Source organism: Schistocerca cancellata, chromosome 7, assembly GCF_023864275.1.
Source record: "Schistocerca cancellata isolate TAMUIC-IGC-003103 chromosome 7, iqSchCanc2.1, whole genome shotgun sequence".
Lineage (NCBI taxonomy): Eukaryota > Metazoa > Arthropoda > Insecta > Orthoptera > Acrididae > Schistocerca > Schistocerca cancellata.
The window spans coordinates 581,634,672-581,648,820 of record NC_064632.1 but is presented as its reverse complement, the minus strand read 5'-3'; the positions used below and the strand labels follow the sequence as shown (position 1 = coordinate 581,648,820).

Below are 14,149 nucleotides of genomic sequence, written 5' to 3'. Positions count from 1 at the left end.
TGTGTCTTTGCGTATCTGCTGAGTGTAGGTGGCCTTGGTAAGGGGACATGCTAGTTTAGATGTTGAACCGAATTAAGTAGCTTCTGTTGTTGAAGACGAGGAGAGAGAGGGTAGAACCAAGTTCGTCTGGAATTGCAATTAGTGGGCCACACAGCCTAAGGTCTCCATCTGTTGGACCACCATCAGGAGTGTCTTGAGAGGCTACGGACTGTGTGTAATTTGGTCCATAACAATGGCACGGTGACTGGAGGTCGGGAATTTACGCGTCCACATCTAGTCGGTCAATTATCAGCGGAGAAAATTCATTCCAAAACCAGGACTGGAACCGGTTGGCTATGAATTGAGCACTGCACAGGCGTGCTTCAGGAACCTCTGATATGGAGGAAGGTGTTCATGGTATTGCTAGTACCATGCATCCGAATTGAATTCAGGTTTGACAAAAATAGTCAAGCGTCACAAAACATGAACATTTGCAATTTTTTGATAGCGGATACAAACGTTACAGGATTTTTAGTGGTATTTAACCACTGGCTGAGCTCCAGAGATGCAGTCTGCTTAGGACATCAGTTTAGAATTTTACTCGTGGATACTTATATAGATCTGTTTACTAGTAAAAGATGGAAGGGAAATTACAATTCAGTTCTCCGTCTACGATGAGGCCATTATGGATGGGAGTGTGGGGAAGGAAATAGGCCATGCCTTCTCAAAGGAATTATCTCAGAATTCACCTTGAGCGATGCTGGAAAACCATGGAAATCAGATTTCTATGGCCGGGAGTGGATTTAAATCGTCGTGTGCTAACCACTGTGGTTTTTTTTATTACTGTGCGCACACAGCAAACAATAACAATGTAAGCAACTAGTGTGCATTCTTTATTGGTTCAAAGAGTTTCAGTCGACCTCTTAACATACTTTAATTCCAAATGTCTTCAACGAAAGGAGTGTTAAATAAAATACAATATTGCGGTAACGTATAATATTTTCGACACTACAAGTTACGACCCATATTTGTCTTGTTCATGACACTTAATGAACTACTTACATGTATTCATTTATTTCCTTAGCGTAGTGTAAATATGTAATATCACTAAAAACGCTTGTGCAAAGTTTTGCGTGGTGTGGACGATTATGGAAATTAAAAGAATCCCATCAAACAGTTCATCTTAACGTCGTCCAACAGTGTCACATGCCCCCATTCCACGAAACGCTGTGCAGTAGTTTTCGACGTAGACGTACGAACTCCGCTGGCAGGAAATCCACGACATCGCCTGCCTACGCCGAAAAAAAATAAAAATGACGGTGATTAAAATTTCTTGTACCAACAGAATTCGAACACACTTCCTCCAGGACGAACACCACCGCATTGTTGTGCTTTTATTATACCGATTGTGGTGCTTTTTGCATACCAGCTCACTGTGCACTTCGTACAATTTTCATCTGTCTAATAGGGGAGTGGAAAGATGCTGCACTGTACTTGCGAGATCTTCCTTCGGCTCGAGTTGACGGTCAAAGTCCTTACAGCGGATGACCTCCACGGTGAATTGCCTGGCTATTACACTAGCTGTTGAGGCTCCACTCATCTAGTTAAGATAATAGCAAGTGACTATAACGTAATAGTCAACAGTAATTCACGAACATAAATAACTTTGCAAACAATTAAAGTGTCACATAATACCATCCATCGCTATTTTTTTTTCCATTCACATACGGCGATCCGTGAATAGCAGAGTGAAGCAGGCAGGGGGAGTTTGTGAAATAATCAAGAAATCCGTTGGTTCAGAGTAGCAGCTGGTGTGAATTGATTTGGTGTGCTGCACTGACATCTGAGGACCGTGTATAGTGTTGTGTTGAGGTATCCCACGATAGATTTTGTTCTCTCCGGGATGCAGTTCGCTTCCAGCCACAAAAAGGCTGGAAGATATATTAACGGTTTAACGTATTGCCGGCGTCGGCATCGTTAGATAACTGAGGACAGATTGAGGAACGGAATCGATCACACCCTTTTCAAATGAATCCTCAGGCATTCGACTGAAGCAATAAAGAGAAATCGTGGAAAAACCTCATGTGGATGGCAAGACAGGGGTTTGAACCATCGTCTCCTTGACAGCGAGTTCAGTGTCGTACAGTTGCCACCCCTCTCGTACAGTCAGGAACAACCCCACAGTGATACAAATTTAAGGGATAAATAAGCGTTTAGAAGTAAAAAATGTTTAATAAATTTAGTCTAATTAAATCAGGCTATGCTGAGGGAATCAGATCAGGAAATGAAGCCCTAAAATTAGACAAGTTTTGCTATTCGGGAAACAAATTAAATGAAGGTGTGGAAATAAGTTGGGCACAAAATGGAGATTGGCAATAGAGAGGAAATAGCTTCCAAAAAAAAGCTGAAATATACCGCCTAACAAAAAGTGGAGCACCTGGCAGAAGCGGAGGAAACAAAATGAAACCACACTGATAGAGAGGGCATTTCACTTTATTTCAGTGACGACAAAGTCGAGTCAAATTTTCGAAGAACTCGTCAGTAAAGAGTCCACTTGGCGGTATGACGTTGCACCTGACCGTGCCTGGATGTGTGCACGGACTCATTCGGGAAAGCTGTCCAAGTCGCGTCCTCTCTTGAGGCAAGCCAGCCCGCAGCTGTTTTAAGTGGTCTCCGGTATCCCGGATACTGGCGCTGGGATGGATTTTACATCAGAGCTGGCCCGAAACGTTCCATCTGGGACACACGTGTGGGGTCTTGTTGGCCGTGGGAGTGCCTCAGCATCACTCAGGTCGTTCAGACACGTGTAATGTGTGTGCGAGCAGTGTCTTGTCGAAAAATGGCGCAACGATTGTCACGTGGGAGGTAACACGAGGACGTAGGATGTCTGCGACTTACTGTTGTGCCACGAGAGTTCCCTGTATCACTGCCAACCGTCCCCTGAAGTCACACCGAATGCATCCCCGCGTCATGACTCTAGCAGTAATACCACCAAGGCACTCCAAAACATTGGAAGACAGACTTCGGCAGATCCCCCGTAATCGCCGGCGATGGTCGTCTGGGGGTCGTGCAAAACCGCCGTTTATTGCTGAACACATGTGAACGCCATTAACCATCAGTCCGTGCTCCCCAGTCAAGACGCAGCCGTTTATGTTGTGGAGTTACCGCCAGCCTACACCTGTCACCATGGCTCCCTAGTTCGTCTGCTGCCAGCATCCGAACTCTGAACGTGTGATGCCTTTCACGCTCCTTGTATACCCTGCCCGGCCTGGCAACAGTAGTAAGGACGAACGGAATTAACTCACTCTGGTGAGCGTTCTACTTGCGACAGAGTTGCAACTGTAATCTTAGACACTCGCCGAAGGTATGCACGTGCACGAAGTTACATTGACATCCAACCACGTCTTCTGGGTGCCTCGTTTTGCGAACGAGTGCATACTGTTTCAAGCAAATGTCTAGCTCAGGTGAAATTTAACTCTCCGCCGCATACGTTGTTCGATAAAATTTCGGGTGAACTACCTTATGTTGCCACAGTATAAATTCCTAAGGGACCAAACTGCTGAGGTCATCAGTCCCTAGACACCACACACACCACACACACACACCACACACACACACACCACACACACACACCACACACACACACACCACACACACACACCACACACACACACACCACACACACACACACCACACACACACACACACACACACACCACACACACACACCACACACACCACACCACACACACACACCACACACACCACACCACACACACACACCACACACACCACACCACACACACCACACCACACACACCACACCACACACACCACACCACACACCACACCACACACACCACACCACACACCACACCACACACCACACCACACACACCACACACCACACCACACACCACACACACCACACACCACACACCACACACACCACACACACCACACCACACACCACACACACACCACACCACACACACCACACACCACACCACACACACCACACACCACACACCACACACCACACACCACACACCACACACCACACACCACACACCACACACCACACACCACACACCACACACCATCTCCTGCCAGCTTGAGTTCTGTACTGCCATAGGTATACACGTGAAGACGACCAGATGACTGCCTCGAAATATCGTGACAGCACGTTCCAGGCATCTGATAGTTCACACAGTACTCCACGGAACAAAAAATGTTTAACTTTATGTGCTATGACACTTTATTTACGACTCTTGTGAATCGGCTTGTAGTAGTTGTCTGTTACACCGAACCGTTTCTTCAGCGACTTACCTCAGACATCGAATGGGCACAACTGCAGAGTTTTACAGAAAAATGGCCGCGATTGGTAGTAGAACAAACACGTCTCTATATATAAAAATCTTTTGATGCAGTTTCGAGGTAGGGTGCTTCCCTTACGTATCAGAAAGGTTCTAAGGATCTGTAAGCTAACAAACAGGAACACGCTTGCGGAATATTTGTTTGGCCAATTTTCGGGTACTGTTCGTCGATGTGGAACCCCTACTAAGTGGGATGAACGAAAGAGCGAGGGAAAATTCGAAGACTAGCTCTGCGTTTCGTCATGGACTTGTTTACTCTGCACGAAAGCTTTACCGTAACACCCGATAGGCTGAAGTGGGTGATGCCGCAAGAGACACTGTGCGACGTGGAGACTTTCTGCAAATACCCCGAAGTCCACTGCGCGATACGGGCCACATGGGCCACTACAGCCTAAATTATACCTCGATTAAACTCTAAAAGAGAAACATTAAGAGACACACAGGTACGCAGACAACCTATCTTTCCGTGAACGGATCAGGAAACAGTGCGAGGTTAAGACGCTGGACGCATATTCGAGGACAGCGGTTCTGATCCCTGCTCAGCCACTCAGATCTTTATTTTCCGTAGTTTCGCTAAATCGCTTAAGGCGAATGCTGCGATGGTTCCTCTGAAAGGGAGTCTGTCCGTTTTTCTCACCATTGTGCCTTCAATTCGATCGTGTGGTTTGTCTCTAATGAACTTTATGTCCTTTCCGCCATGCACCAGCAGTCGGTTTGCAGAGGACAGATGAATGTTTTCTGGCATGTTCCACATCCACGAAAATCTATGGGTCTGTGACGATCAGAATCTCTCGTGTAACGCAAACTGAAACCGTATTCGGGAGGAGCACAGTTCAGGTCCCAGTCCAGCCGTCCAGAGTAAGATTAAAATTCCAGTAGCTTTCCTCAGTCACTACAGCCATGTCGGAACTACACCAGTTAATGTCAGTATTTTTCTAAAGCTAGCACAGTGCTCCACTGTTTACCATGGAAACATCACAGCAAAAGCCCAAACATCAGTATTCAGCGCGCTATGAATTTTCGACTGATGTTTACTGCCTCTCAGTTATCGTATTTCGGGACGGAAATCCCTCATCTCACTTTCTGGTGAGGTAAATAATAGTTCATTAAGATATTGTTTTCAATACCGTGCCAAATTCAACTTTCAGATATTTTTCTGAGAAAACGAAATTTAATGAATGGTTAGTATACAGTTACGTATTTGGTTTATGACTTACATTCAGACATTGTTCTGCAAGTTCAGGTGATGGATTCCCGCACCCTTTGTTCCTTATGGTTCACGATCAGGATTCTTCAGTCAAGATCTGACAAAAGTAAGCGCTGCTAAGTTGATACAAAAACGGCACTGATTTATGAGGTCACGGTATCACAAGTTCAGATAAAAGTAACACTGTTGATCAACTACGCCCGTCAGTATCTTCTTTCTGCATCTTCGCCGAAGGCTGCGGGAGTTTTCAGTCATTGCTGTTTCGGCGGAATGTATCTTTTTTAGATAAGCGCAGTTTCCTGCCGAATCTTTCTATTCGTCCCATTTGCAACCTCCCAGTGAACTAAGCAGTTCAAGGCCGTCAGGTGCCGAATTACCACGAACCCATATTGTATTTTATAGATTGACTAATCGCTCTGCGACTTATTGGAATGCTTCCTCGCCACGATAAGTGTGTAAGTAACAGTGTGGCAACGCACTGTTTACCGCTAAAGTAACTTCAGAGCCTATGCAAAGAACTCTTGCATGCGTACTTAATTTGGAAATTACGTGCATATTTATGAGCTATCAGCACGTATTGATGATTCAAAAATGATCGTTGAGGCTGAAATCGGCCGACTTTACAGACTTTTGCCTATTACAGACAAAGGTACAACAGCTTCTAATAACTATATATAGGCCGGGCACCCCAATTCGAAGAAACTGTATAGATGAATATTTCGTATATTAGTAATACCAGACATTATCACCAAACAGAACAGCGATCTTACACAATTTCAAAAAAATTGAAAGATTTATACAAAACTTTAGTTATCTGGATTGCAAACAATATACAACATTAAGTTTGATAACTAGTTTCCGTTTTTTCGCTCAGCCATCCTCAGATCCGAAAGAACGAGCAAAAACAAAACTGCTTCAGGAATACTGACAGTCTTCAAGAATATACACGTTTCTAGGAAGTGTGAAGGCATAGTGTAATGTACACAGTAAAGCTAGACAACATCGCCTGCATGTATTGGTACGACGTAAGAAAGGTAAAACAGCTACGTGGACGTGCACCATAATTTTATGGCGTTACAAAAATAGGGAAGTGACAAACGTAAATAAACACCATTCTCAGACGAGAGAACCCTAAAAAGTGCTGGCTTTACCAAAGAGAAAGTGATTTTAAGTCTAGAGGGGTAAAAGAAGGAAGCAATTTAATTACAATCAACGAAATTAATCGGTTCATCACAACTTTGTTTATGCCGATTTATTCCATTATTTGCAATGAAACTGTTTGCATCTTAGTCCTGCTGGTTTAGAATCAATCTCTCGCTACTATAGCCAGAACATCATTAGAGTTCTCTCTCACATGGGAAAGGTATGCATTTTACGTTTATTACTTACCTATTTTTTAATGCCGTTAAATTATTGTCCACGTCCATCTGATAGCTGCTTTTTCTTTACGTGGTATAAATGGAAATGTCGTGTGGCTAGGGCCTCCCGTCGGGTAGACCGTTCGCCTGGTGCAGGTCTTTCAATTTGACGCCACTTCGGCGACCTGCGCGTCGATGGGGATGAAATAATGATGATGATTAGGACAACACAACACCCAGTCCCTGAGCGGAGAAAATTTCCGACCCAGCCGGGAATCGAACCCGGGCCCTTAGGATTGACAGTCTGTCACGCTGACCACTCAGCTACCGGGGCGGACCCTTTACGTGGTGTCGAAATACTCACTCGACGCTGTCTAGCCTTCCTCTATACATTTACACTATGCCTTTACCATGATTGGTACGTCTTTTTGTGAGTTACTATACCTACAAATGTGTGTATTCTAGAAGAGAGTTTACGCTGAGGTGACAAAAGTCAGGGGATGCCTCTAACGTCGTGTCGGACCTCCTGTCCAGCGCAGTGCAGGAGCTCGACGTGGCACGGAAAGTCGTTGGAAGTGCCCTGTAGGAATACCGAGCCACGCTGCCTCTATAGCCGTCCATAATTGCGAAAGTGTTGCCGGTGCCGTATTTAGTGCACGAATAAGCCTCTCGATTACGTCCTACAAATGTTCGATGGGCTTCAAGCCAGTCAGTCGCGCCGTGGCCAAATCACTTGCTCCAATTGTTCAAAATGTTCTTCAAACCAATTGCAGACTGCCGTGGTCCGGTGACATGGCGCATTGTCGTTCATAACAATTGCATCGTTTTTTTGGGAACATTACGTTCATGAATGGCTGCAAATGCTCTCCAAGTAACCGAACATAACCATTTCCCGCCAGTGATCGATTCCGTTGGACCAAATGACTCAGTTTATACCATATACACGCAGCCCACACGATTATACAGGGTGTTACAAAAAGGTGCGGCCAGACTTTCAGGAAACGTTCCTCACACACAAATAAAGAAAAGATGTTATGTGGACATGTGTCCGGAAACGCTTAATTTCCATGTTAGAGCTCATTTTAGTTTCGTCAGTATGTACTGTATTTCCTCGATTCACCGCCAGTTGGCCCAATTGAAGGAAGGTAATGTTGACTTCGGTGCTTGTGTTGACATGAGACTCATTGCTCTACAGTACTAGCATCAAGCACATCAGTACGTAGCATCAACAGGTTAGTGTTCATCACGAACGTGGTTTTGCAGTCAGTACAATGTTTACAAATGCGGAGTTGGCAGATGCCCATTTGATGTATGGATTAGCACGGGGCAATAGCCGTGGCGCGGTACGTTTGTATCGAGACAGATTTCCAGAACGAAGGTGACCCGACAGGAAGACGTTCGAAGCAATTGATCGGCGTCTTAGGGAGCACGGAACATTCCAGCCTCGCGACTGGGGAAGACCAAGAACGACGAGGACACCTGCAGTGGACGAGGCAATTCTTCGTGCAGTTGACGATAACCCTAACGTCAGCGTCAGAGAAGTTGCTGCTGTACAAGGTAACGTTGACCACGTCACTGTATGGAGAGTGCTACGGGAGAACCAGTTGTTTCCGTACCACGTACAGCGTGTGCAGGCACTATCAACAGCTGATTGGCCTCCACGGGTACACTTCTGCGAATGGTTCATCCAACAATGTGTCAATCCTCATTTCAGTGCAAATGTTCTCTTTACGGATGAGGCTTCATTCCAACGTATTCAGATTTTAAATTTTCACAATCAACATGTGTGGGCTGACGATAATCCGCACGCAATTGTGCAATCACGTCATCAACACAGATTTTCTGTGAACGTTTGGGCAGGCATTGTTGGTGATGTCTTGATTGGGCCCCATGTTCTTCCACCTACGCTCAGTGGAGCACGTTATCATGATTTCATACGGGATACTCTACCTGTGCTGCTAGAACATGTGCCTTTACAAGTACGACACATGTGGTTCATGCACGATGGAGCTCCTGCACATTTCAGTCGAAGTTTTCGTACGCTTCTCAACAACAGATTCGGTGACCGATGGATTGGTAGAGGCGGACCAATTCCATGGCCTCCACGCTCTGCTGACCGCAACCCTCTTGACTTTCATTTATGGGGGCATTTGAAAGCTCTTGTCTACGCAACCCCAGTACCAAATGTAGAGACACTTCGTGCTCGTATTGTGGACGGCTGTGATACAATACGCCATTCTCCAGGGCTGCATCAGCGCATCAGGGACTCCATGCGACGGACGCTAACGGAGGACATTTTGAACATTTCCTGTAACAGTGTTTGAAGTCACGCTGGTACGTTCTGTTGCTGTGTGTTTCCATTCCATGATTAATGTGATTTGAAGAGAAGTAATGAAATGAGCTCTAACATGGAAAGTAAGCGTTTCCGGGCACATGTCCACATAACATTTTCTTTCTTTGTGTGTGAGGAATGTTTCCTGAAAGTTTGGCCGTACCTTTTTGTAACACCCTGTAGAGCCACCACCAGCTTGCACAGTGACTTGTTGGCAGCTTGGGTCCACGGCTTCGTGGGATATGCGCCACACTAACCCTGCCATCAGCTGTTACCAACTGAAATAGGGACTCATCTGGCCAGGCCACTGTTTTAAAGTCCTTCAGAGTCCGACCGATGTGGTCACGAGCCTGGGAGAGGCGCTGCAGGCGATGTGCTGATACCAGAGGTGTTCACGTCAGTCTTCTGCTGCCGTTCTCCATTAATGCCAAATTTCGCCACACCGTCCTATAGGGTACGTTCGTCCCACGTCCCACAATGGTTTCTGCGGCTATTCCACGCAGTGTTGCTTGTCTCTTAGCACTGACACCTCTATGCAAAAGCTGCTGCTATCAGCCATTAAGTGGTGGCCGATGTGCACTGCGTTGTTTGTGGTGAGAGGTAATGCACTAAATGTGGTATTGTTGACGTCCTATGGACACTGCCAATCTCTGAATATTGAATTCCCTAACGATATCAGAAATGGAATGGCCCACGTGTCTAGCTCCGACCGTCATGCCGCGTTCGAAGTCTTTCCCATCGTGCGCCCTTAACTACGTCGGAAATCTTCACCTGAATCAGCTGATCACAAATGACAGCCTCGCCAATGCACTGCCCTTTTATACCTTGTTTAGGCGATACTACCGCCACCTGTATATACAGGGCGGTCCATCTGAAGTTTCGGATGAGATTATCTCGAAACTGTATATCGGGTAAAAATAGTGGGTAAGACAAGTTCGTAAGCTCAAATAGTGACATCAAATGACACTACACGTGACCTCCAGCCCCCGCTCCCCTTGGGTGGGGCAGGGTGCAACTTTTAAATCTTAAATGGGAAACCCCATTTTTAGTGCAGATTCGGATTTTCTGTAAAGAGTAATCAAGTTTTGTCTGAAATATTTTTGTAAACCATTGGTAGATGGCGCTGAAATCGAGAAAAATTAAAATTGGGGAAGAACTCCGATTTATTTAGAATGATCCGAGAACGACACATCTAATCTATACAAAAAGTGCACCAGTTCTTTCATTACACCGAATTAAACAATTTTTTTTACAAAATGTATCCTACCGGACACATTTTTTGATGGAGGGAGGCGGAATGGTATTAAAATCTCGTTAGGGAACTCTTCACAATTGCATTAGTCACCCTACTGTGACGCCACCGTGGCCAGACTGCGAACTGTGGCTCAGTATAAAGGTCAGTGCAGTGCGAGCAGACGTGACTTCTTTCAAATTGTGAACCGTGAACAAATGACGAAAGTAAACTATTCTTTAGCGAAACATGGCTCACTATCCTGCTACAGAGATTGTTGATATGATAATTTTAGGTATGCGGATAGTTTCCCAAACAGTTGACATCCAAGCGAAAACATTATTCGAAATTGCACACAACGAGCTTGAAATGGATACATGCAACGTCAACCTCGTCATTTCGAATACAATGAAAATGACGCTCGTAGCCCTACCGTTCTCGTCTGTGTTCAACTGGAACCCGAAATGAGTAGTGCGATTCAGAGAAACTGGAATACCAAAATCAACTGATTTGAGGATTTTGAAGGTACATAAATATCATGCGTATCATATCACGCTGACAGGCAATAACGCCGAAAGATAAGCAAACACGCGTGCATTTCTGCCAATAGGCCTTGGAAATAAGAGCTGAAATGATTTTTTTTAGATACGTTATGTTCACCGATGAGGCCACATTCAAAAATAATGACTAATTAAATCGTCATGATTGTCAGTATTGGTCCCCTTCAATCCACACTGGCACAGAAATGGTCGTTAACGGTCTGGTGTGGAATTTTAAACGGTTACTTGACAAGACTATTTTTTGACCGAAAAGTTACTGGGGAATCTTGTTTACAACTTCTCCGCGATGATTTGTTGGAGCTAATGGAAGATGTTGATTTAGAAACTATTGAACGAATGTCGTTCAACAGGACGAAGCAGCTCCCCGTTATGCTAAAAATGTGCGGAACGTTTTAAATTTACGGTACCCTGGTCGGTGGATAGGACGCGGTGGACCAACTCAGTGGCCTCCACGTTCACCAAACCTAATACCTCGTGATTTTTTTCTTGTGGGGTTATTTAAACTATATTGTTTATGAAAGACAGCCCACAACCCGAAACCATATGGAGCAACGCATTCGAAGAGCGTGTGTTGCTATACCACGGGATGATAACATCATTCTACGTTCCTGGATAACGCTAGAAGTAGGATACAGCACATTTTGTACAAAAATAGCTTAATTTGGCGTAACAAAAGAATTTGCGCACATTTTTTATCGATTTGATGCGTCTTTCTCGGATAATTCCAAATAAATCAGAGTTCTTCCCCAATTTTACTTTTTTCTCGATTTCAGCGCCATCTGTCAATGGTTTAAAAATGTTTCAGACAAAATTTGATTACTTTTTTTATGGAGAATCCGAATCTGCAATAAAAATGAGGTTTTCCATTTAAGATTTCAAAGTTGCACCCTGCCCCACCCAAGGGGGCGGGGGCTGGAGGTCACGTGTAGTATCTTTTGGTGTCCCCCTGTGAGCTTACGAACTTGTCTTACCCACTATTTTTACCCGATGTATAGTTTTCGAGATAATCTCATCCGAAACTTGAGATGGCCCGCCCTGTACACATATCGCTACCCTATCACTTGTCACCTCGGTATAAGACAATTTACCTACAACATTTTTCTGTTTCTGCTTTTTCTTACAGATCTGAGGATGGTCGTGTGAAGAACCAAAACTACTCACCAAATTCAATGTTTTACTTTTTTGCGATCCAGGGAGTGAATAATTTCCTATAAAATCTCTAAATAAATTCATATGCCGTCATAAAATGATGGAACAAATGCATCGATCGTGTTGCTACTGTAAGAGTGTAGATCCAGTTTTTTATAGGTTGATGATAGAGGACGCATTTTACGGAGTATATAGTTTTGTTGGCCTCTGGTTGATACACAGCAAGAGTCCAGCACACACACCTCTGGATTTGTCGTTCGCCCTACGGAGGCCTTACTACTGTTAGGTGTTTGTTGTGTTGCCGCCACCTGCGAATGATTCAGCTAATACTGTTGCAGAAAGTATCTCTTCCGCTCACAAGTAAGGTGTAGGATTTCATTTGTACACAGGAATTTTTGCATCATCTTTATGCGTCACGGCTACAAATTCTGCGAGGGTGGAGAGCTTGAGGTCCTATGATTCGTGTAGCAAAGTTTTTTTTTTAAGGAGGGACAACAGAAAAAAAGAAAATCACTTGAGTCTTGTGGCGTAACGCGCGACTCCAATGGATAAATTCATGTTCCTCCTTGGAAAAGTTTGTTTTCATTAACGTCTTCCATTCTCGAAGTGCTAGAAGCGTTTTATCTTGAGTACGACTGATACTAGTACAGATGACGGCGTGCTGAGTACACGCGTTTTTGGAGGATCAGAGCGGCAGGAGAATATGAAAAGCAGAGAGTGCCATTTCTGGTACATCTACCAATTCTCCAGAAGTCTGAATTTAACATAGGACAAAATCTCTAAGTCGAATGATCAGGAACTGCATATCATTCCTTCCAATCCACTTTCCTGTTAGATACTGGCCTTGCAAATATCCCTTACCACCGCACTACTGAATGTCTGCAGCGAAGCATAAACAGGTACAATATGGTGTTTACAAATGACAAGCTTTTCGTGGACAGACTACGGAAATATCCTGCGCCGCAAGAAATATTAATTCAAAATTGTTTTTCTCCGTAAAGCTTTCCTGCTTGAGCAGTAAGTGGAATGTACCTCATGAAGACAGAAAGGCAGCTGAAATTACGTCAATGACAGTGACTTAAATAAGCAGAATTTTATCGCACTCGGCACAAAATAATCTTATCAGTACTGCAAGAAGAAGAAAGGTCGTACGTGCTGTGAATTACGGGAGCCCACAGAGAGAGATGTTGACTGCTAAAATAAAAGCTACGCCACCGCGGATGGCAGCGACCTGGCGCCTATACACAAGTGTTTCACAATTCCTACCACGGACGTCGAGGGGCTGTAGATAAAGTTTCGATAAAGGCTCCGTATCCGGAAAAGTACCATTTAGATATAAAACAAGTCCAAAGGCCGGTTCACTTCCAGATCAGAATAACTTGCTTAGGACGGGACACAAGCAGAAGGAGCGTGTGAGCGCGGATGTTTAAGTACTCACTGCCTCGCCGCGGCCCTGCTGCCGAGTACGATGACGAATCGCCGCCACAGCACCATCGCCTCTGACGAGTGATCGCCTACTGGCGCGACTTACCGCCGGCGCCTACCGCTTCCATGCAGCGGCTACTCCAGCACCGTGCAGCGGCGGCCGCGCTAACTAATGTACTACCAGAGTGTCCGTCGCTAACTCGAGGAGAAACTGGTTTTACACACAAACAAAAAGTTTGTGTAATGTGAAAATTTATCTCTTTTTTGGTGACTCTTGACTTGAAAAGTTCGTCATATGATTTAAACAAAGCTAGCTCTTAAAAATAATTTTAATAAACCGTTGGCATTTACGGTTACCGTAAATGAACATCTTTTTAGGTTTGTCTAGCGATAATAATGTTGTTGTTCTTGTGGTCTTCAGTCCTGAGACTGGTTTGATGCAGCTCTCCATGCTACTCTATCCCGTGCAAGCTTCTTCATCTCCCAGTACCTACTGCATCCTACATCCTTCTGAATCTGCTTAGTGTATTCA

General features: G+C 44.7%; 1 protein-coding gene across 1 annotated transcript in view; it reads right to left on the bottom strand.

The window, feature by feature from the left end:
* The window catches only part of LOC126092949 (medium-chain acyl-CoA ligase ACSF2, mitochondrial-like), a 268,024-nt gene extending 254,328 nt beyond the window's left edge, over window positions 1–13,696 (bottom strand). Inside the window, exon 1 of the mRNA XM_049908679.1 lies at window positions 13,631–13,696. Coding sequence (XP_049764636.1) covers window positions 13,631–13,686 — 56 coding nt within the window. The 5' untranslated portion in view covers window positions 13,687–13,696. The remainder of the gene's footprint in view (window positions 1–13,630) is intronic.
* Between the last annotated feature and the right edge of the window lie 453 nt (window positions 13,697–14,149).